The 20,896-nt window shown below is 47.6% G+C and overlaps 2 protein-coding genes across 2 annotated transcripts in view; one reads left to right on the top strand and one right to left on the bottom strand.

The window, feature by feature from the left end:
* Positions 1–11,638, top strand: part of PSMB7 (proteasome 20S subunit beta 7) — a 58,181-nt gene extending 46,543 nt beyond the window's left edge. Inside the window, exons 7-8 of the mRNA XM_084797957.1 lie at positions 8,948–9,099; positions 11,395–11,638. Of these exons, the coding sequence (XP_084654083.1) occupies positions 8,948–9,099; positions 11,395–11,506 (264 nt within the window). The 3' untranslated portion in view covers positions 11,507–11,638. The remainder of the gene's footprint in view (positions 1–8,947; positions 9,100–11,394) is intronic.
* A 1,469-nt stretch (positions 11,639–13,107) lies between these two features.
* The window catches only part of NEK6 (NIMA related kinase 6), a 74,181-nt gene continuing 66,392 nt past the window's right edge, over positions 13,108–20,896 (bottom strand). The window contains exons 9-10 of the mRNA XM_084797956.1: positions 16,873–16,986; positions 13,108–14,413 (exon numbers count right to left, since the gene is read on the bottom strand). Of these exons, the coding sequence (XP_084654082.1) occupies positions 14,303–14,413; positions 16,873–16,986 (225 nt within the window). The 3' untranslated portion in view covers positions 13,108–14,302. The remainder of the gene's footprint in view (positions 14,414–16,872; positions 16,987–20,896) is intronic.

Genomic DNA, 20,896 nt, shown 5'->3' with positions numbered 1-20,896 from the left:
TATTATTAAATCTAGGCATGAGTTCATACAGAACTGACTGGACCTGGATGTTCTATGAACAATTTTGTATCGTTTGAAATTTGCTCTATTTGTGACTATCTTGAGATTTCCTAGAACAAGGGTACTCTGTACAACCTTGCCTTGTCTGCCCTTTATTCTTAGATCTTGAGGCTATGGACACATATGCAAGTACTTGGCCACAGGATGAGACTGCCGTACAGATTCCTTTTTGTTTCTATCCCTTTCCCTGCCACACTTTTGCCTTCTTCCTTCCTTCCTTCCCTCTTTTTGTGTTGAGAGTGCAACCTAGGGCCTCACATAAGCTCGGCACCTACTCTTCACTGAACCACACCCCCAGCCCAGGGTCCAACTTCCTCATTTTCCTTCCCATTTTCAATCATAAGCTCTGTGTGTCTCTAGAACTGGCTATTTCATTTCAGGAGAAAGATAATAGATTTTGAGGATCACTAGGCATAGTTCTCACATTCTTTTTAAACCTAAGCTTGCTTGTCTTTTTTTTTCTCTCCTTACATTTGATTCAGTGCAGCCTTGGAAATGTATATTTGTGTACAGTGTGCTGTGAACACTGATTTCCTCTCCTTGTGGAAAGCAATATGTTCTCGTCTCTTTTGGTCCTTTTCCCTCTGGAAGCTTAGGTATTTTTCTTTCCATTCACTGTCACAGATTCCGGCAAAACCACTTGCCCGCCATCAGTTTTCCTAATGGTAGGATAGGGAGAGAGACTTTGGTGGTGCCAGGCACTAGTTTGGCACAAATCCCTGGCTCTTTTCATACACAGCTGAGCGCCTGTGGGTACATCAGCCAAGCTTTGTGTACGCCCCTACATCTTCACCTGCAGAAGCAGACGAGGGCTGGAAAGCATGGGTGTTTAGCCCAGCAGTTCTCCACAGCTTCTTTTACTCTAGAGCTCACCAGTAGATTTGTAAATACTATGTATCTGGGCCATTCCTGTCCTTTTATTCTTCCTCATAGCTCTTGGACAGAGGCACTGTCTTCATTCTTACATACAGCTCAGAGAGTGACTAAGCTTTCTAGAGCTTTATTTATTCTTGCTGTCCTTTTCTGGCCCATTGTGACTGTGCATCTTGTGTGCGTTCCACCAAGCCTCTAGCTGTGGTCAGGGTTTCCTTGCATGGATTATCTGAGACAGCCCAGTTGGGCCTTCCCATTCTTGCTAAGAACCCCTAAAACCTCTTCTGCACCCACCACAAGCTTACCTTTATACTTGCATCACCCACATCCTGGTTCACTCTCATACCCATACAGTGCAGGTACTCCCAGAGGTCAGAGCCATTGGATCCCCTGGAGCTGGAGTTCCAGGCTACCTGGCATAAGTGCTGGGAGCTGAAATTGGGTCACTTGCAAGAGCAGTAAGCACTCTTAGCCATGGGCCCTCTCTTTAACCCCCCCCCCCAAGTTGTTTGTTTGTTTTGAGATAAGGTTTGCTTTTAGCCCTAGGCTAGCCTTGAATTTATGATCCTCCTGCCACAATCTCCCAGGGGCTTAGATTACTACAGGTATCTGTTGAAATACTTGGCTCGCTGTTAACTTCAGAAGCACAGTTACAGTTTACTTCTACACAGCGATTTCCAAGTGTTTGACAGGCAGGCCTTTTACCCTAAGAGCTCAATCCAGACCCAGAATTTGGATATCTTTACTTTGTCATTCACCCCAGTCTGCAAAACAAATTAGCCTTTTCACTATAAAGGAAGTGACCACACACGAAGAAGGGGTGCTTTTAAATACCCATTTGAACTCTTTTAAGTTTTAGTCACCTACCAGGCATTAAAGTGAGGTCCTGTCAATGGCATAGTTTAAACCTCGGCATATTAACAGGTCACTACAAGATGTTATGTTCAAGCCCTTTATTCCTTGCTGTTAATTGTCCCTGATTGGTCTCCAGTTAAGACTGGTATAATTTTGGAGTTTCTCTCTTTGGTATGGCTACATCTTTGAGTCTGGCAAAGCTGCATGTGTGTTTGAAGTTGAGATTGCTCCTTAACTTATTGCTGTACGTGTTGCATATTGATTTCCTGGCATTCAGACATGGCAAAAGTATGAGGTGCAGAAGTGTGCCCCTCTCTGAATCACTCCCAGACTTAACCTGTTCTGCTTCAGACCATTAGAGCAGTAGAAAATATTACTACTTGGTGTGTATGTGTTGTGTGCGTGGGCATGGTGCTAAGGATGGTGGAGTTCAGGGCTTCTGTTTATTAGGTAGTCATACACTGACCCTTAACTCAGGCACAGGGGACTGTTCCAAAGTAAAGAAAGGTTATGTAAGTTCCCCAAGATTAATTTGGATTATTTTAATAAACTAACTGCTGATTGATTTAACATTTCTTGTTTCTTTTCTTTTCCCCACTCCATGAGATAGGATCTCACTGTGTAGTCTAAGTGCTCTGAAAATCATAGCGTAGAACAGCTTGGCCTCTATCACTATATCCGCCTCAGAAGTACTAGGACTAAAGTCATGCACCACCATTCTCAGCCGTTTCTATGTTTAAAATATATTGTCTATGGCCGGTTGTCACGTAATGCAGGAGATCTCTTGTCTCCATCCCTCCTTACTAAAATTTGAATCATCTGGCCAGTATCTGCCCAGCCCTCTCCTACTTGGTTCCAAGGAGTTAAATATACGGTGTCAAAAAAGTTGTTAGCAACTAATGGGGGTAAATGCAGATTCAGTAGCAAATAGAAAAAGGAATAGAAGCATGTGAGACTTGGGCTACTATGCTATCCACATCCTTATCGCCAGAGGAAACAAAGGGAGGAGAGTCAACTGTCTCCAATTCCTGGTGGAGAGGGATAGAAGCCAAAGGATGCTTCTGTGGTGCTATGAAAAAGTAGTAGTAGGACTAGTAGCTCAGTAGGTAAAGTACTTGCTATACTGTACAATCTCGAAGACCTGAGTTCAAATTCCCAGCAGCAGTGGGCCCACTGAGGCAGGCAGATAGATCCCTGGAGCTGGCTGACCCAGTCTAGTCAGTCAGTGACCAACCTATCTTCAAAAATAATAAAATAAGATATAAAAATAAAATAAAATGTGGGCTAGAGATATGGCTCAGTAGTTAAGAGCACTGGCTGCTCTTCCAGAGCACCCAGTTTCAGTTCCCAGCACCAACATAGCAACTCACAGCTGTCTGTAACTCTTAAAGTCTGACACCCTCACATAGACATAGATGTAGGCAAAACACCAATACATAAAAAGTAAAAACAAACAAGTATTTTTTAAAAACGTGGAATGCAACATCATCCTCTGGTTTTGCCATGCACTTATAGATACCCATACATACCCTGCTCCCAGCCAAAACAAACAGCAGACACAGAGAGCTCCACCCTTTCCCAACCCTTCCATCTAGCTACTTACTAGACAGTTATTTTCCTGAAGCTAACCAGTTTTGTTCCTTTTTAATTCTAAAGTTTTTAGTTACAAATATATTGTTTCAAACAATTGGCCATATACGTATATTTTTACATTTCAAGTGCATCTAAATGGCATATTAGGCTTTTAGTAAAATATTTACTTAATATTTTCCTTGCTCCCAGCGTAAGTAAAGCCATGCTTGGTATGCATAGCCAAACTATGAGGTTGTACAGGGTTTATTTAAAAAGGATTAATTTGAAGCTGAACTGTGCAGGGTGCCCATTGGCTGGCACACCTACATTCCACTCTGGTGACACCGCCAATCCGAAAACCACTTTAGTGAGAAGAGGAATTGGATTAAGCTGCAGATGGGATAAGGTGGAGAAGTTCCTCTGCAGTGCTCTTTGGACCCACACTATAGCGATGCTGAGGTAATCTATCAGTTTGTGAGTGTCTACAAAACACAACTCTCTAGATAACAGGTTTAGAGTAAAGATTTAATACAGTCTCCATCTCCTATGATGTTGCAGTGACAGTTTAAAACTCATTCTCTAAATCTCAGCAGACTTTATAGCTAGCAGTGGGCCAATATAAAGTTTAATAGCGTTACAACACATAAATCATCTTTTAAAGATGCTACTAGTAGCTCCAATATTAAATGCAGACAATCGCCTGTGGTATAAATAATTTATCAAACACCGTTTCAGATTAGCCTTCCATGCTGAGTTATTTATTTTAGCCTTTTCTGTACGATTCCTAAGGCACTTTTTGAAAGATCCATTACTGGTCAGTTTAATGAACTTGGGGGTCTGTTTTGTCCCCTCAAGCACTCGGGTACAGCTGTGGTGACCATTACATGGCCGACGTGGACCTCTTTGTGCCTTTTACAAGTGCTGCCCATTTGTCATGTAGCGGTAAATGGAGCTGCACATTGGAGTCCAGGGACACATTGTGCGGTGCAGTGATGGAGACAAACAGATAGCTCTATAAAGTGCTGCTTGTCACAGCTGACTTGGAGTACAGTACATCACTCTTATTGTAATCTCATTTAAGAAGCAGGGTGGCCCGGGGGACTGATATTCCCAGTTAGTTTGGTCTTTGTAGCCATAAAGCAGGAAGTGTTCCTTTTATATTCTCTGAACTTTTAGGGAGTGTGCTTTGCTTGGATTAATTATTGCAGGGACTTCTCCATGGCACTGGGTGAAGGTTTGTCAGCAGGTTTGTCTCAACTGTCTTTTCCTGGCTTGAGGTTTGGTACCTGCAGCTGCTGCTGAGGGGTGGACTGCATCTTTTTAGGAGCCTTCTGGATTGCTTTATTAAATAAGTTGCCCGCCATTAAGCATTTGCCTTGCACCAGTCACTAAAGTAGGTGCTTTCTGTGTTTGACTTTTAGTTTTTGCTGCAAACCTGTGAGGTAGAATTTATTATCATATTACAGAGAAGGGCAACATCTCGGAAAAGTGGTTACTTGCTCCCAGCTATATAGCAGGAAGTAGAACTCTGCAGATATGGTTCTGTCTGCTTCTACGTCTGCTAGATGACCTTGAACCTGCGACCCTCAGGTTTCTTGTCACCAGTGTCATGGTGGGCTCGTGCAGGAGTGTCTTGAAGCTGTCCTGTCTTAAAGGGCTATTTTTCTAGTAGCTGGGATGTGCCTGGCTGGTCTAACACACTGAATCTCCAAGTTCCCTTGAGATAAGCAGTGTAAATCCACGAGCAGCTGGCTGGTTGGAGGAGGATGCCTGCGCAGCAGGGGGAGAACGGAGCACCTGGGCCTGGCCAGCTGCGGGCACAGGGTCTGCAGGGCTGGGTCAGAGCTCCTCAGCAGCACCTGTCCCAGGCAGATGTTGCTCAGGACCCAGGTTACCTCAAATCTTCCAGAAAAATGAGGTGTGGAGTCCTAGAAAGAATGAATCTTAGAGGAAGAAGCTGTTTCTTGAATGTTCTGTGGGCAAAGTTGATAAAATGTGGTTTCCCCCACCTCCTATATTTTTCTTGATAGTTTTCTAAAATATTGGTAGCACTTTAAAGACAAAAGTTATTTAGTTGTAAAATGTTACTCTAAAGAAAACAAAACATGAGTACACCCAGTAGTATAGGTGCACGTGTACCTAGAAGTCTGTTTGTCAAGTTGTGTTCAAAGACAGCATTTGACTATAAAGCAGTCCTTGAGTAGGTCTCTGAAAATACTCCTTGAAGATACTGTGTAATAATGGCGAGAGCTGTACTCATTTGCAGCCTCCTTGTGTTTTAAGAGAGTTTGCTAGTGAGGAGAAGAAAATGAAATAAGACCATCATCTTTTGTTTTGAGACAGGGTTTCTCTCTGTGGCCTTGGCTGTCCAGGAACTTGCTCTGTAGGGCAGGCTGGCCTTGAACTCAGAGATTAGCCTGCCTCTCCCTCCCAAAGGCATGCCAGCTTCATTTCGACATTGATCCCTGACGTGCCATTGTCACAGTATCACTCTCTCCTGTGGAAGGTAGAGAGGCCCTCGTCAGGTGGGTAGTCCATGGATGCTGTGGGAATCAAGGACTCCCCTGCGCTGTAATAGAGATGACTCCAGAGGAGCTGCTGCTTGGGCCAGACAGAAATTGGCAGTCACCATTCTTAAACTTAACCCAGGTATTGAGATTCATAGTGACACAGCCTTGGTGTCCCTGATTGGTGAAGAGCCCAGAGCCCCAGAAAGGTTACTTGTTAGCTGATATGGTTTGTGGCTACCACAAACCGGTTTTACTATTTACTGTTGGCTAGCTGTGTGACCTTAGGGCTCCTTCTCAGCCATGCATTCTGATTAGTATGAGTGGAGTAGAACTGGTGCCTGACTCAGTATTTAACACAGTATGGTAGGGTCTCAGTTACTATGAAGTTTTCCATTTCATTACCCGTGTGTGTGTGTGTGTGTGTGTGTGTGTGTGTGTGTGTGTGTGTGTGAGAGAGAGAGAGAGAGAGAGAGAGAGAGAGAGAGAGAGAGAGGGGTGGGGTGGGGTGGGGGGTGTTATCCTTAAAGAATCATCTTCCCTAGAATTGGTGAGGAAGCTTTAAATGTTTCCCCAATTTGTAAAAGCCTCTACACACTGTGTACATGATGATTTTACCAATAGACCAAATTATATATAATATATTTTCAAAATTTGCACTTTTGAAATGTGCTTTTGCCAGCAATCTCCTTCCATGTTCAAATGCTTGCAAAACAGAGAATCACCTACACTTGGTAACACCTCCTGCCCAGGTGAATTAATACAGACAAGACAGGCGTGTGTAATAACAGTTTATATATTTCCATGCCCTCCATGTCATCCTCCCTTGGGAACTTAAGGTCTGCGGCTCTAAGTGCTGCCTGTTGGGTATTTTTTTCTGTCCCATGTGCCTTGCTGAGAGAGCACCAGCTACACAGATGAGAACAGACAAAGAAAGGCAGTAGTTAAGTGGGGAAAAGTGAAGGGGGAGAAGGGATGGCGGCCTGAGCAGGGGAGCAAGCAGGGCGCTCCCAGCGTGCGTGCACATGCACATCTAACGTTGGTTAATACGCAAAGTGAGTTGGAATGAGGTTGCATTTGTTAAGCGGGTGGTTGGGTTTTGCTGTCGATGTGGGAGCAGTCTCCACCACCATCTCCTGTATACCACCTTTCCTTGTTTCTGATAAGGCTTTTGCAGGACTATTGAGAGTCAGGAGAGAATTCCTGATGAGAGGGCTCTATGGGGTGAATTCTTGCAGCACTGTGCATATGCACATAAGAGTAACTTGCTTCACTGCCTTCACAAAGGTGTCCACTGCTGGTTTGGTAAAGACGCCCCCCCCACCCCCCCTTTACAGAGCTGTCTTTATACTCTTCTGGGTCTGTAGAGGGCGCTCCTGTTACTAGTATTCCAGCCTGGCTCAGATTTTCTCATAACTTGAAGCCTTGAATCTGCCCATTGAAGTTCTTGGGCCAAATTTGGGGCAGTCAGGACGTGGGGTTTGAAGTTGGGGTGGGGTGTTACTGAGAGGTGTGCAGTTTTGTTGGGCTCAGAGGTCTGTACTCTTGTGCTGTTGGGAAGCAGCTTTGGTACGTGCTAGAAAAGGCTGGCTCACTTTTGTCCTTGTTTCAGCTTGGAGGGCCCTGTTCTGCCTTGCTGCCTGCATTGCTCTTGTTTCCTGGATGCCTTTGTTTACAGCCTGCCTTCCGCTCTCCTTGAAGCTTTGCCAAGGCAGCCATTATTGTCTGTCCAACTTAGCCTTTGACTCTCACCGTAGGCTGGAGCAGTCACATGGGCCCGATGCTCACAGTGTAAACTTGTAAAATCCCAAGAGGATGAAGTTCTGGGGCCTCTATCAGTGGCCCTGGTGTCTCCCTTGGCATATGATGGCTCTCTCTTAACTAAGAAAGTCTTGAGGAACTTTAGAGGAGAAGCAGCAAGTCGCTTCAGTAAACTTATGGGCTCATGGGTGGGGAGAGGCACTCTGCCAGCATTTCACCAGAGCCACAGTTGTGCTTTGGTATCAGCTTGTCTCAACGCTCACCAGGGTCCAGCTTCTCCATTATGTTACCAGGAAGTCAGTTTCCTTAGGTTTTGTTTGTTTGTTTGTTTGTTTTTCCTTCTTCTGACATGTTCACTTCTCTCTTTTATTTTATAAACTTCAGTTTTTGTCTTCCCCCATCCTTAGGTGGGAGGATTCTATCCTGGAGTCAATGTTAAGATACTTCGATTGTTTAGCAAACTAAGTCCATGAGTCAAATTTAGCCCAACACTGTTTTATTAATGAAGTTTAAATTTTTTTTCTTTATTTATTATGCATACAGTGCCCTGCTGCAGGTACAACTGCATTCCAGAAGAGGGCGTCAGATCACGTTATAGATAGTTGTGAGCCACCATGTGGTTGCTGGGAATTGAACCCAGGACCTCTGGAGGAGCAGTCAGTGCTTTTAACCACTGAGCCATCTTTCCAGCCCTTGGAATGAAGTTTTATGGGGACACATAATCACCTCGTTTATGCATAGCTTGTGGCTGTTTTGTGCTATGTGGTGGTGTTTAGTAGTTGTAACAGACAACTGTGCCCAGAAACCTAAATTGTGTACTGTCTAGCCCCCATGAGAAGAACTCACTGAGTCTTGCTTTAAATGATGCTGACAGCACATGATGGTGAACAAGGGGCAAGGACATGATGGGTTTGAAAAGCCTGGGCCCCTACGTAGCACCTGAAGAGCTTTTGGCAAGCCAGTGGAGTTCTTTGCTGTCTTCTCTTCCTCTGAAAAATGGGTGTTGAAAAGCTTTGGAGTTCTAGAGAATTTTTGTTTTTGTTTTTTTAAGACAGGGTTTCTCTGTGTAGCCTTGGCTGTCCTGGATTCGCTTGTAGACCAGGCTGGCCTCGAACTCACAGAGATCCTCCTGCCCGTGCCTCTCCGAGTGCTGGGATTACAGGCATGCACCACCACGCTGAGCTTTCTAGGCCATACCATCCTGAACTCGCCTGATTTTAAACACCTCCCATGAACAAACACATCTGAGAAGCATTCTGTGGGCTGAGTGTGCTGTCATTCTCCATGGATACAACTATGACTGCCTTTTGCTTTCTCAGGAGGAAGAAGCTAAGAAGCTAGTGAGTGAGGCTATCTCAGCTGGCATCTTTAATGACTTGGGGTCTGGAAGCAACATTGATCTTTGTGTCATCAGCAAGAACAAGTTGGACTTTCTTCGTCCATACTCAGTGCCCAACAAGAAGGGGACTAGGTAAGTGAAGGGGATGGCATTTTTTCCTGTGCCCTGTCACATTTGGTATCTCCATGCCATCTGAATTGGGCCTTCTGGATTTCCCCACACAGAAAAGCCAGTGTTCCAAAAGCAGCTTATATACAGGCCTTTGAGTCAGGGCTACTTTATGATCACAGCTGCGGTTAGGCATGGAGAAGTGTCTTAATCTATCATGTGTTAGCAGGAGAGACCTTCAGGCTGAGAACTGGGACATAGAGGTGTCGTTCCCACCCTCACCCACCCCATGTCTTCTTCAGTATCTTAAGCCCTAGATGGAATCTTGTGAGGTGTTTAGGTTTCATGATAGCCAGCCCACAACTTTTCTTCAAGCTGCCCAAGACGTTGTAAAGGTTCTAACCCTGTGGCAAGGAGCCTCTGAATTGTGGCCATGGTAGCTCCTGGTGTTTTTTATGCTATAGGGTAGAGCCGCTGAACCCGTGGCTCAAGTTCCATGGATGTCACACCTCAGGATCTGAGCTGTTAGGTGATGTTCTAGGTCCAAAAGACCTGGTAACTGGTGTCTACATGTACCTGTAGCTCATTGCTTGACAGTTCTCATGGGTGTTTAACCGCTTGAGCGCTCTGGGCTCTGGTTTGTAGTAGCATCGGACCTCTGGAAGGCTTGCTTCTACACTCACTGAGAGTCCCTAGCTCTAGATTCACAAGGAAAGGATAGGTCTTCAGTGCCAACAGTGCTGCACTATAAGCTGCTCTCAGAATTTGTGGAAGCTTTGTGCCAGATAGTTCTGGGTTGGGTGACAGAGATGGCCACTGGTCTCAGTGTTGTATTTGAAGTGGCAGAGCTAGCTAGTGTTATCCCAGTTCCTCAGGCCTTAAGATACAGGGCTAGTTTGGGAGGGCAGCTTCCACTGAAGGATGCTGATCCTTGGGGAAGAGAACAGGGAGTTGTTCTGTTCCATGTGGGCTGAATAGTCAGTCTCCCAGGCAGAGAATTTGAAAAGCCACCCTTAGAAAGCGGATGTAGCTGCAAAAGGAACCTTTGGGCTAAAGGTAGCACTGTGGAGCCAGGGATGTGGTTCTGGGGCAGAACACTTCACTAAAGTGTGTGAGGCTCTGGGTTCCATCCTTGTCAAAGGGTAGGATGGGCCTAACAAGGAGGCTAACTGGTCAGGTGACAAGGAAGGAGGGAGGGGTAAGCATAAGTAGTAGGTTTGCAATAATCTGCCTTGGGGCGCTACCAGTATCTACACATACTAGAACCCTAGGGGCTCTGAGGATGCTGCCTGGATGAGGGAGCCCAAAATGGACAACAGGTGAGGGCAAAGGTTTGACAGTTGTTCCATGTCCATCACCACCATGTAACTGGCTGCTGCCTGCATGCTGCTAAGGCCATCAGCCTTACCCAAAAAGTACTAGGGCTCTGTGTCCACTTTACCTAAAAATGGGGTAAAGGTCAAATGAGTCAGCCTCTTGGGCCATTGGGATTTTGATCTCAAGGCAACACTTAACTGCCAGTGGCCTAGCCTGGAGGTGGCCAAGACACACATCTTTATTCCTTAAGGGGGAAAAGGATAAATATGTTTTGAAAAAGTGTACCTTCTCTTAAAGTCCACCTGGGCTGTCAGGTGTTCTCTCTGTTCCCTGTTGGAGCCTAGGTACGTGTTTGAACGGACAGATTTTTAGGAGCATGTAGCCATGGTACAGCTCCTATTGGTCAGACACCAGCCTGATGGAGCTATCACTCCAATGAGAGACAACAGAGGATTGGTTGCTGCTGCTGCTGCATGCTGGCAGAATCAGGACTCTGGAGAGTTAGAGAAGCTTGTGTGGATCAGAGGGAGCATCTTGTGCTCAGAGACCTGCCCCAGGGAAGCAGGTCAGGTGGGTGTGTCCTGTGGTTATCCACTGTGCCCTGCAGGGACAGTTGACTTGAGTGCTATTGAAGTGCTGCTTGGAGCTTGGCTGTGGACTGTGTTGTATTGTGGTGCTTCTAGAGTTGTGAGGCACTCAAATTTGCTGTACAAAAGGATGTGAGTTTTAAGTGGCAGCCTGGAGTCACATGACTTAAGTAGCATGTACCGAGAGGATGGTGGGGTTTGGAAGGAAAATTGAAAACCAATGCTTTTTCTATTATGTAAGTGTTGTCTGACATCCCTTCCCTCTTCAAGTGTCCCCATTTTGTAGCATTTGGAAGTGAAGGGAGGTTGACTCCCTGAAGCCAGAGCTGGAGTCCCCAGAGCCAGAACTATAGTCAAGCCTGTTGCTGTCTGGACACTTGAGCAGAGGTCTTACTGCTTTTGTTTCTCTCATTAGGTTTGGCCGGTACAGGTGTGAGAAAGGCACTACAGCTGTCCTCACTGAGAAAGTCACCACTCTGGAAATCGAGGTGCTAGAAGAGACTGTCCAAACAATGGACACTTCGTGAATGGTGCTGGGGGTGGTTGGTTCTCTCTCTGGATGACTCGGGGTACGCACCACTTCACCCCACCCCATCAGAAAACATGCATTCGGCTACTGCTTGCCGAGTGAGGCTCAATAAAAAAAAAAAAAGATGAAACCCACAGTGAGTGGCTGCAATGTGGGGACTGTGGGCTCCTACTGACCTGCCTTTTCCTTCCATTTTCTGCGTCTTTCCAGCACCAGTCTGCATTCCAGTGAGTGTCGTTGGTGTGGCCCTCTGAGACAGTTCTCTGTGGCCAGAAGCCAGATTGGGTTCCCTCGGTTCTCCACGTGTATGACCCAGCCCTTGCTCGATTACTTTATCTTCACTTGGGGGTAGCCCCAGGCATCTGTCCTAACAGGTATAGAGCAGCCTGTACCTCAAGTGGAAAGCAGTGGCAAGGGAGTCTCAGGCTGTGATCTGGCCCAGAGGATGCATGCACGCACAAGGCCCCAAGTTTACCCCTACCCCTCACAAGACAGAACACAAGGTTTGAGTTCTCAGACTGTATATGCTCAGGTCTAGAAAAGGGCAGATGGACACTAGGCTTTCCCGTGGCACTGTGAAACTGGTGTGCTGCACTCTGGCCATTCTCATGACAACCTAAGGAGTGCTTGGGGCTTGCTGTTTCTCACTGCTTCTCTGGGTGGAGATTGGTGGAGACTGTGCACATCCCAAGGGGTGTTTACTGGGTGAATGGCTCTCTTATGGGCAGTGGGTGGGGTGTTGAAATTAAGTTCTTTGGTTTACAGAGGCTAATTGTGCCAAGGCCAGATAGAACAGAGCCTCTGAGAACAGACACAGTACTTAGAACCAGGAAAACTTTCCAGAGTTAGTGCTGGGCAGGAGACCGTGACTTTGATCCTCCCCCAGAGTGAACTGGGGAGGGACACTGGAGGCCAGCTTCCCTTGTGGAAACTGCTTGAGAGAGTACAATGAATTTGTCGAGGGTAGCAGCTTGGCTGATGCTTTTCAGTATTATTTGAGGAACTTAAGAAATATTCGGATGTTACTTGGACTAGCTGGGCCTGACAAGTTGTTTCTAAAAGGCGCCTCAAGAAGTGCTGTGTTGTGTTGTGTTTGCTGTGTTTGGTCTGCACTGACATTGTGTTGGGGCCACAATGCCCCATCCCCCACTCCCCACCCCCAGTTGCTTAACAGTCACTCCCCTCCCAACTGCCTAAAATATGAAGAGCTTGATATGAGCAGAGGCTGGTACTGGAGTGCAGGCCCTGCTCAGAGGATGGTAGCCAGCCAGAGACTTTTATTCATTGGGAGCTCCGGGCAACAAGTTCACCTAGCAGCAAGGTAAACATCATCTGACAAGACAGCATAGCACCAACCTGTCACCAGGTGGGCCTTGCTTGAGTATTGCATTCTCAACCTGCCCAGTGCTGTGACCCTTTAATACAGTTCCTCATGCTGTGGTGATCCCCAAGCATAAACTTATTTTCGTTGATACTTCATAACTAATTTTGTTACTGTTATGGATTGTGATGTAATTATTTTTGGAGGCAGAGGTTTGTCGGAGGGCTCCCGACCTACACGTTGAGAACCACTAGCATAGAAGAACAAAATTGAGACTGTTTCCTCCAGCACTAGAGTTTCCTTAAATTCACATTTATAAGTTAGTCTTCACAGTTAATCCTATTGGGGACAAGAAGTAAATGAACATATTTCTGGTTTTCCTGCACATAATACAGTTGTATTTTTAATTCTTGACTTGCATGGTCCATGGCTTGAGTATTCTGATGGGGTGACAGGCTGTATTTTTGGATCACCTGCCACTGCTAGCTGATTTGCATCTCTGTTGTTTTGTCTTGTTTTGTTGAGATGGGGTCTTATATAGTCCAGTCCTGTCTCAAGCTTCCTATATTGCCGAGGGCAACCCTGGATTCTTGATCCTCCTGCCTCTGCCTCCCAAGTGCAGGGAATACAAATTTAGGCTGCCATGCCTAAGTAATGTCTTTTGTTTTAAATCCTGTCAGCCACCTGGAAGATAGATACCTTATTAGTCCCATTTGCAGATGAAATGAAGGCCCAGAAAGGCCAATAAACTTGCCCAAGTTATTAAGAAGATACAAACCAAAATTTGTAAAAAATAGTTTGAGAGCAAAGCTTTTTGGATTTTTCTTGCTGTCTTCCCCATAGATGAAAATGCTGCACATTGATCCTAAAGTGAGCCATAGCATTCCAGCAGGCTGTGGTACATGGCAGGGCTCAGAAGATGGTGGAGGACCCTCCTAGCTCCCAGATGCCACTTGCCTCACAATGCCCGATGCTTGGTGCTCTTCACTGCCACTCATCAAGTTAGAAAATGCAGAGGAAATATTAGTGAAACCTCTACTCTAAACCATTGTTTTCATTGTATCCCTTTACAGGAGAGTAAATGGAGCACGCAGCCCAATTGTATGGAAAGGTACTAAGAACTAAACCAGCTGGTGTTAACTGTCTGCAAAGGCTTACCCCCACCAGTCACCCAGCTCCCTTCAGTCTCCTGACAGTGTGGGCCTGGGCAGGTCTGAGGCAACCAGGCAGAGGTTCACATTTCAGTCGGTACAAGGGGCTTTAGTGACTGTCAAGCCCCTTCTCCCACTAATAGACCAGCTCAGATTGTCTGCAACAGTTCAATGAAAGGACTTTGGAGTCTGACCATAACCCGACTGTTTTCAGGCAGCCGCCTTTGGGAGCCAGCTGAGCCCTCTGGTCTTGGATGTGGAGGCTTCCAGGTACCACTTGGGGAGAAGGCTCAAGTTAGACAAGTGATGTTTGGCATTGCATTCAGGTGCTGGATGTCCAGACATGCATCTGCCTAGCCACCTGGTGCACATATCCAATGTCAGGTCGGTGGTCAGGGTCAGGGTAGATACACATACTGACCAGTTCCCGAAGCTGCAAGGAAAGACAGTTCTGTTAGTCTTAAAGTGCACAAGGACTTTGACCACATCCACGTGTTCTACCACACGGTACCTCAGATGGTTCTGTTGTCCCCTATCAAGTAAAGAGTGCTTTGCTGGGTAAGGTATATGATCACACAGCTCCCACACATGTGTAGGCCTGTCTGGTTCCAAAGGTGATGCTTTGAGACCCTGAGAATTTTACCCTCAAATAATCTTCAGTTTTCCACTGTGCACACCATTGTGCAGATCTGTAAGAGTGAGTACCCTGTGCACATCTATGTCTGCTGTCAGTCACACAAAAGCCCAAACCAGAGAAAACTCAAGGAAAGGGCTTATTGATCATAATAAATGCATTAACATGCAGCAAGGCTGCAGTCTGCACACCCCCTGGCCTCTTCATTGTGCTCATGAAAGACACGCTTTTAATTATCCAGACACTGAAGGCTTTGCCCGCCAGGGTGGGGGAGGGACGCCTTAAGCCTCTGATCCCTCGTGTTCTGATAGCCAGAGTGCTAGTTATTTTAATGGTAATTAAAATAATGACCTTAAAAAGCTCAGGTCTTAAACGTGCAACATTGGGCAGGCTGCAACATTTTCCATCTCACTGCCTGCTGCTGGGGGTGCTGGTGGTCATCAGCAAAAGTAGAGAGAGGAGAGGTTCTGGGCCAGAGAGCTTTAGGGACTCAGGAGACAGTCTGAGGGCCTAGGGATGTTCTGAGGCCCTGGATCTATGGCATCCACCTCAGGCTGAGGGCCAGTCCTGGACTTCCTGCCATACTGAGCTGGCTTAACTGGCCTGTTCTGTGATGCCATTGCTTTATAGACACTGGGAACCCATGTGCTGATGAAGGTGGTGTGTGCAGCAGGGCTGGAGTCCAGAGTCACTTACAGACTGTGACTTGGGAAACTTCTCTGGAAGGGAACCATGGCTGGCCAGGTGAAAATTTGAAAACCAGGTCAAGATGAAGTCTGCCCTGCAATCACTTACTAGCTGAATACACAGCTATCAGTCGAAAAAGAAAAATGACACAAAACCAAAAAAACAAACAAGACACCTTATGCTATAATAGCTTTAAAAGTGGAGTGTGCTTAGGGACAGACCCTGTGCTACGTAGCAGCATCAGGAACTATTGCCTGCCAGGGGTTTGTCTAGTGAGGCAGAATGGCTGCCCTAGTAGATAAAGCTAAGGGCTCTGGGGCCTTTGTTTCTGCCTTGCAACAGAAGTGGGGTAGATGGTGCCCATTAGCAGACTGGCACAGGAGCGCACAGATTAGAGCCAAGTCACATGCCTTCTAGTAGTGCAGAAGCTTAACGAGGAAAGGAGCAAGCCAACGTGCAGTGGACTTTGTGAAGAGTGTAATTCTTTCTTCCTTCACATTCCCTGAACGGCTAGCGAGAACTCCAGCCACTGGGACAGGTGTTAAGAGAGAAGGATGCTGCACAAGTCTCCAGACCCCCTACCTCCCCACCCCGGGGTTGGCACTCTCACAGGTGAGGCCAGTGGGCCTGGAGGCTGGCTTGAAGCTTAGATGCTTCTACCTAGGCTTTGCCCTCTCACCCCCTATATACACAGGTGCCCCGAAAGCCTCAACTCATCTGGATGGTACACCTTCCTTGGGGTCTTGGTTTTCAGCCTTCCTAATGCTGTGATCCTTTAATACGGTTCCTCGTTATTTCACTGCTACTTCATAACTGCTACTATGCTATTGTTATGAATCATAATGTAAAGTCTGATATGTGACCCCGTCATTCCTAAGAGGTCATGACCCACAGGCTGAGAACCACTGCCTTATTGGCACCATAATGAGGGAAGGTTCCATTAATATGAGCTGTTAATCATGAAGCAACGGCCTGGGATCTGGCAGGGTGAACCCAGGAAGACCTTAGGCATTCATTCTCTGTCAATAGATACCACAGATGATGTTTAGCAAACATTTACATGGAGCTGTATTGCAGTTGCTACTTGGCGGTGGTAAATGCTGGCCTCGCTCTACTATATACGTCAAAGGCATTAATCTTTAATAATCAATACTGGACAGGAGATTGTAGTTTTGTCCCTATGTTTCAGATGAGGGAACTGAGACTCAAGGGCAGTGAAGGAAATATATAAACCTGTCTGGCTGTACCATTTGCCTCTCATAGTTTATTCATGAGGGAGATATAATTTAACCCATTTAATCTGAGGATGAGCTTCACACAGCCAGTAATTGTCCAGAGCCCCTGCACTCAGCATAAAATGTGAAAGTCAAAACTCCAGGGTTATAGGCCTGTTAACACAGAGCAGGAGACCAACCAGGTAGGCCAGGGTGCCCAGCTCTTGCCTCCCTGGAACTCAGTACCACCAGCCTGGCATTAGGTCCTAGTGCAGCTGTGTGAGCTACATCCTGTAAGCCATGGGCACTTCAGAATACCTCCTGGAAGTATATGGGGACTGGCCCCCCGCTGCTCACCTTCTCAGAGTAGTGCTCCCCTGGGAGAGGTGGGTAGTCACACTGCTCAATCTTTTGGCAAAGGGAGAAGAGATTCATCTTATCTCCATAGAAGGGGCTCTGGAGAGCTGCCATCTGCAAGGGAAGGGATACAAAGCATCAACCAGCAGCTTCAACGTCTAGAAGGATTCAGAACCCAGGGGAGCTATTGGTCCCCACTACAGTGGGCTGCTCCCTGGAGCCCAGGGAGTTGGGCCTATGATAAGGAAGTACTGTTGAATCCTGAGGCCCCTTTCTCCCAAGGGCTGACAAGGAGACTGTGTTCACAACCTCTGCCTGGATCCTACAGGTTCTTTAAATGCTGTCTTTTTTGTATTATGTGCATGTGTGTGTAGTTCAGGGGGCAGCCAGCCTCTGGCATCATTCCTCAGGAGTACTGCTGCCTCTCTGAGATAGGTTCTCTCATTGACATGAAACCTGTCAAGTAGGTAGGCTAAACTGGCTAGCCTGGGAACCTCAGGGATCCACCTGTCTCCCCGTCCCCCAGTACACATGTGCACCACACAGCTTTTTCAGAATGCAAGTCCTTATGCATGCAAGGCAGGCACTTTTCCAACCTAGCTCCTCTAGCCCATCTTTGTTTCTGAGAGTCTTACTTTGTATCCCAGGAGGTCCTAGAGCTCAGGTAGCTCAAGCTGGCCTGAATTTCTAGTAATCCTCCTACCTCAGACTCTTGAGTACTTGGATTACAGGCAAATGCTACCACACCTAGCTTTGACCAACTTAAATCTAAGAGCAGTGGCAGCACCATTCTTGAGAGCATGTCTGCCTGAATGATAACTTTAGTAAAATTTATGCATAAAGGGCTGCTGCTCTTGGGGCAGATGTGGAGAGGGGGAGGTGTAACCATTTCCTTTACTGCTATCTGCAAGCTAGTGCCCTCTCTCAGGGAGCTCCAGGGTGAAGAGAAGCTGGACCTGCAGTTGGCCATCTGGCCTGGTTACACTGGAAGCCCAGCCTACAGGTATGCCAAGGTCAGACACCAGTCTGGGCATCTTGAAGAGAGACAGGCTGATGGGCAGGGTGAGTGAGAGAGCTGTTGGAACAGTAGCCTGAGTAAGTTCTCACTCAGGGAAGGAACTTCCCACTCTTCCTCTTCATGAAGTCTCCAGATTCCCAACCCCAGTGTTCAAGGCACTTGGGGAAAGCCCTTAGAGAGGGTCTGCAGGAGCAGGGAGATAGGCCAGCATGGCACCAGACAGCCCTATCTGCTGACAGACCCATAACAGAATTCAAGCATTTGCTGTCACTCCTGCTCACAGATGTGTCCTGCCAAACAACAACCTAGTCCTTCCTGTTAGCAAAGGGCCATTGGGTAGTCATGTCGCTCCCCACCCCCAACCCCTGGTCTGGATCCACTCTGACTCTCCCTACGGAAGCTCCAGGCTGCTGAGGCGTTTGCTCTGGCTCGTTGGCTGGGGTCCCCTTGGCTATGGCCTTGGCATACCTGAGGAGTTCTCTGGGTCTGGGGAGTGGGCCAGAGTCATAGCTTAGGGCAGAAAGGAACTCAGGGAAGCTGTGACTGTCAACTTTAATTTTCTGGTCCATCCCTACCCTATGTTCACCCCTGGGACCAACCTGGTTCCAAGAACAGCTTGCCATCTTCAGAAAGGGGGTAGGGCAGTGGGTCTAGAGATGGCTTCTAAATTAGGAGCATCATTTTAGGGTTTCCTCAAACCCAGACGCAGGAATTTGCCCTAGGCTAGGCCAAACCCTAGGGCAACTTTAAAGGGACATTTGCTACCACAGTAGGGAACAACTGAGGCTCCTAAGTGGCCCTCACTCATAGCTGGAGGATCCAAATGAGAGTTCTAGAGGTGGCTTGTGGGTAGATAGGGTGTCTGTTCGCTAATGCTGGCCCACTGATAGCTGTGTGTGACCAGCGAATCTGGAGACTTCATGAAGAGGAAGACTGGGAAGTTCCTTCCCTGAGTGAGAACTTACTCAGGCTACTGTTCCAACAGCTCTCTCACTCACCCTGCCCATCAGCCTGTCTCTCTTCAAGATGCCCAGACTGGTGTCTGACCTTGGCATACCTGTAGGCTGGGCTTCCAGTGTAACCAGGCTAGACGGCCAACTGCAGGTTCAGCTTCTCTCCACCCTGGAGCTCCCTGAGAGAGGAATGCCCTTTAGCAGGCCAATATGATTGGATTTTGCAACTAACTCCAAATGGGCCAGAAAATTGGGTTAAGGGGTAAGCCATCATCTCTTCCCCTTCTCATCCCAGAGAGTCTCCCCGCATAGCGTCAGCAGTGAGCCTTCTCTGCTACCAGGGCATCTCCATCCTAAACTGCAGGTTCTATCAGAAGCCATGTCCAAACTACTCACCATCCAGCTGCTAGCCATGGGGCTGCCACCCTGATAAGGACAGCAGACTGTGAAGTAACTTGAGGGCCTACTGGTGACATGGGGGATTATAACAATTACCTAGGATGGCAAGATCTACTCAGACCAGTGGCTGGCCAGTCGCAAAGGACTTGCTGTTGGGGGCCAGATACTTGCTACCTCTGGACCACCAGAGTCATGGCTCTCTTCAGTGTGATTCAGATGTCTGTGCCTCAAAGAACCTAGGCTGTGGAGGGAAGAGACCTGACTTAAGAACCCCCAGACTCCTCTCTTGTCTATCACCAGCTTCTCCCTGGAGGGAAGGGGTTTTGTGGCCCAGTTCTCTGAGGGAGGGGCTTTCCAGGCCATTCCACTGTTCACAGAATTCCAAAGCAGCTTTCCCCTGCCCACCCCCTGCAAGGGGCTGGTAACAAATGAGCCTTCAGCTTCAATATCACCCCATTTCCTCCACAGAAGAGGTACACAGGGGCTTCTGCACTTCAGCCAGTGTCGAGGTTCAAGAAAGGGCGTCAAAGGGATTGTTTCTAGCTGTGTACACTTTGAGCCCTAGGTCACGGTGACAAGGACATGTTCCATGGGGGCCGCATGAATCCTCAGCAATCTAAGGCAGAGGGGAGGGAGCTGTCCCTGCTCTTTAAGCTGATACCACGGGAAGACACCACAGGTGGTCTCTGGGAGGTGGCAGCCATGACTGCAGGACATCTCTTGCCAATTACCCAGCGCTGAGCCCAGATGAGGCCCCTCCTTGTCTACTAGGAAAATATACACTTCTCGCCCCTGATGCACTGCAGGGGTGCAGAGGGATGCCAGCTTCAACAGAGCCCGAGGTCACCCTCGAGGGTGGCCCATGAGTGGCCATACTGTCTTTTGTCCTGTCCTTGGCGAATATTCCTAGAGGAGCTGATTGATTTATTTGGCTTCCCACTGCCTTTTGCTCTTGCATGGCTACAAGGCACACAGCAACACACTGCCAACAACTAAATCTCTGTCTGAGCCGAGCCCTGCCGACATGCTGGAAGCCACATCCTCAGGTATGTGTGCAGGCACCAAGTTAGGACTTAAAACAGCCTGCTTGGCTGGGAACCCATCAAGGCCCCTGACTGTGGGCTTGGGTATAGACCAAGACTGGGCTGCATTTGCCTCTGAGGAGTTGTAACAAAGGCTTGGGCAGGGACCAGGCCTGGCAGGAGTACAGGGAGCCAGCTGTCATCCTCCACTGGCCCTGGGGGATGCTCACAGCTCTCCTCTCAGCCAGGCTGGCCGGCGTTTGTTTATGTTTAGAGACACTCCTGACTCTAGGGACAGGGAAGCAGCTTCTGAAAATACACAACACAGGATGGAAAAAGAAAAGGATAAACCATCTGGACTGGGGACAGTATACATGAGGACAGGTCAAAGGGGGAAGTCCCTACATGAGGACCCAAGCTGAGCTGTGCTGAGACCTCCTGTTGGCCAAAGCAAAAAGGGAAATGTGTCAAGCTGTTGGGCTTCTGAAGACTGGCAGCAAATGCCAGCTGCTCAGCTTGGCTGGCCGATGGGTTCACAGAGGGGCTGGAGTGTCTGGAGCTGGGTACCTCAATCACAGGGCCTCATGTGCTTCTCTCTACAAGGCAGGCAAGACTCCATCCCACACATGGGG

This window comes from Acomys minous, assembly GCF_964271855.1.
Source record: "Acomys minous genome assembly, chromosome: 10".
In the NCBI taxonomy this organism is placed as follows: domain Eukaryota; kingdom Metazoa; phylum Chordata; class Mammalia; order Rodentia; family Muridae; genus Acomys; species Acomys minous.
The sequence above is the reverse complement of the archived record's forward strand: the minus strand, read 5'-3'. Positions and strand labels throughout refer to the sequence as shown.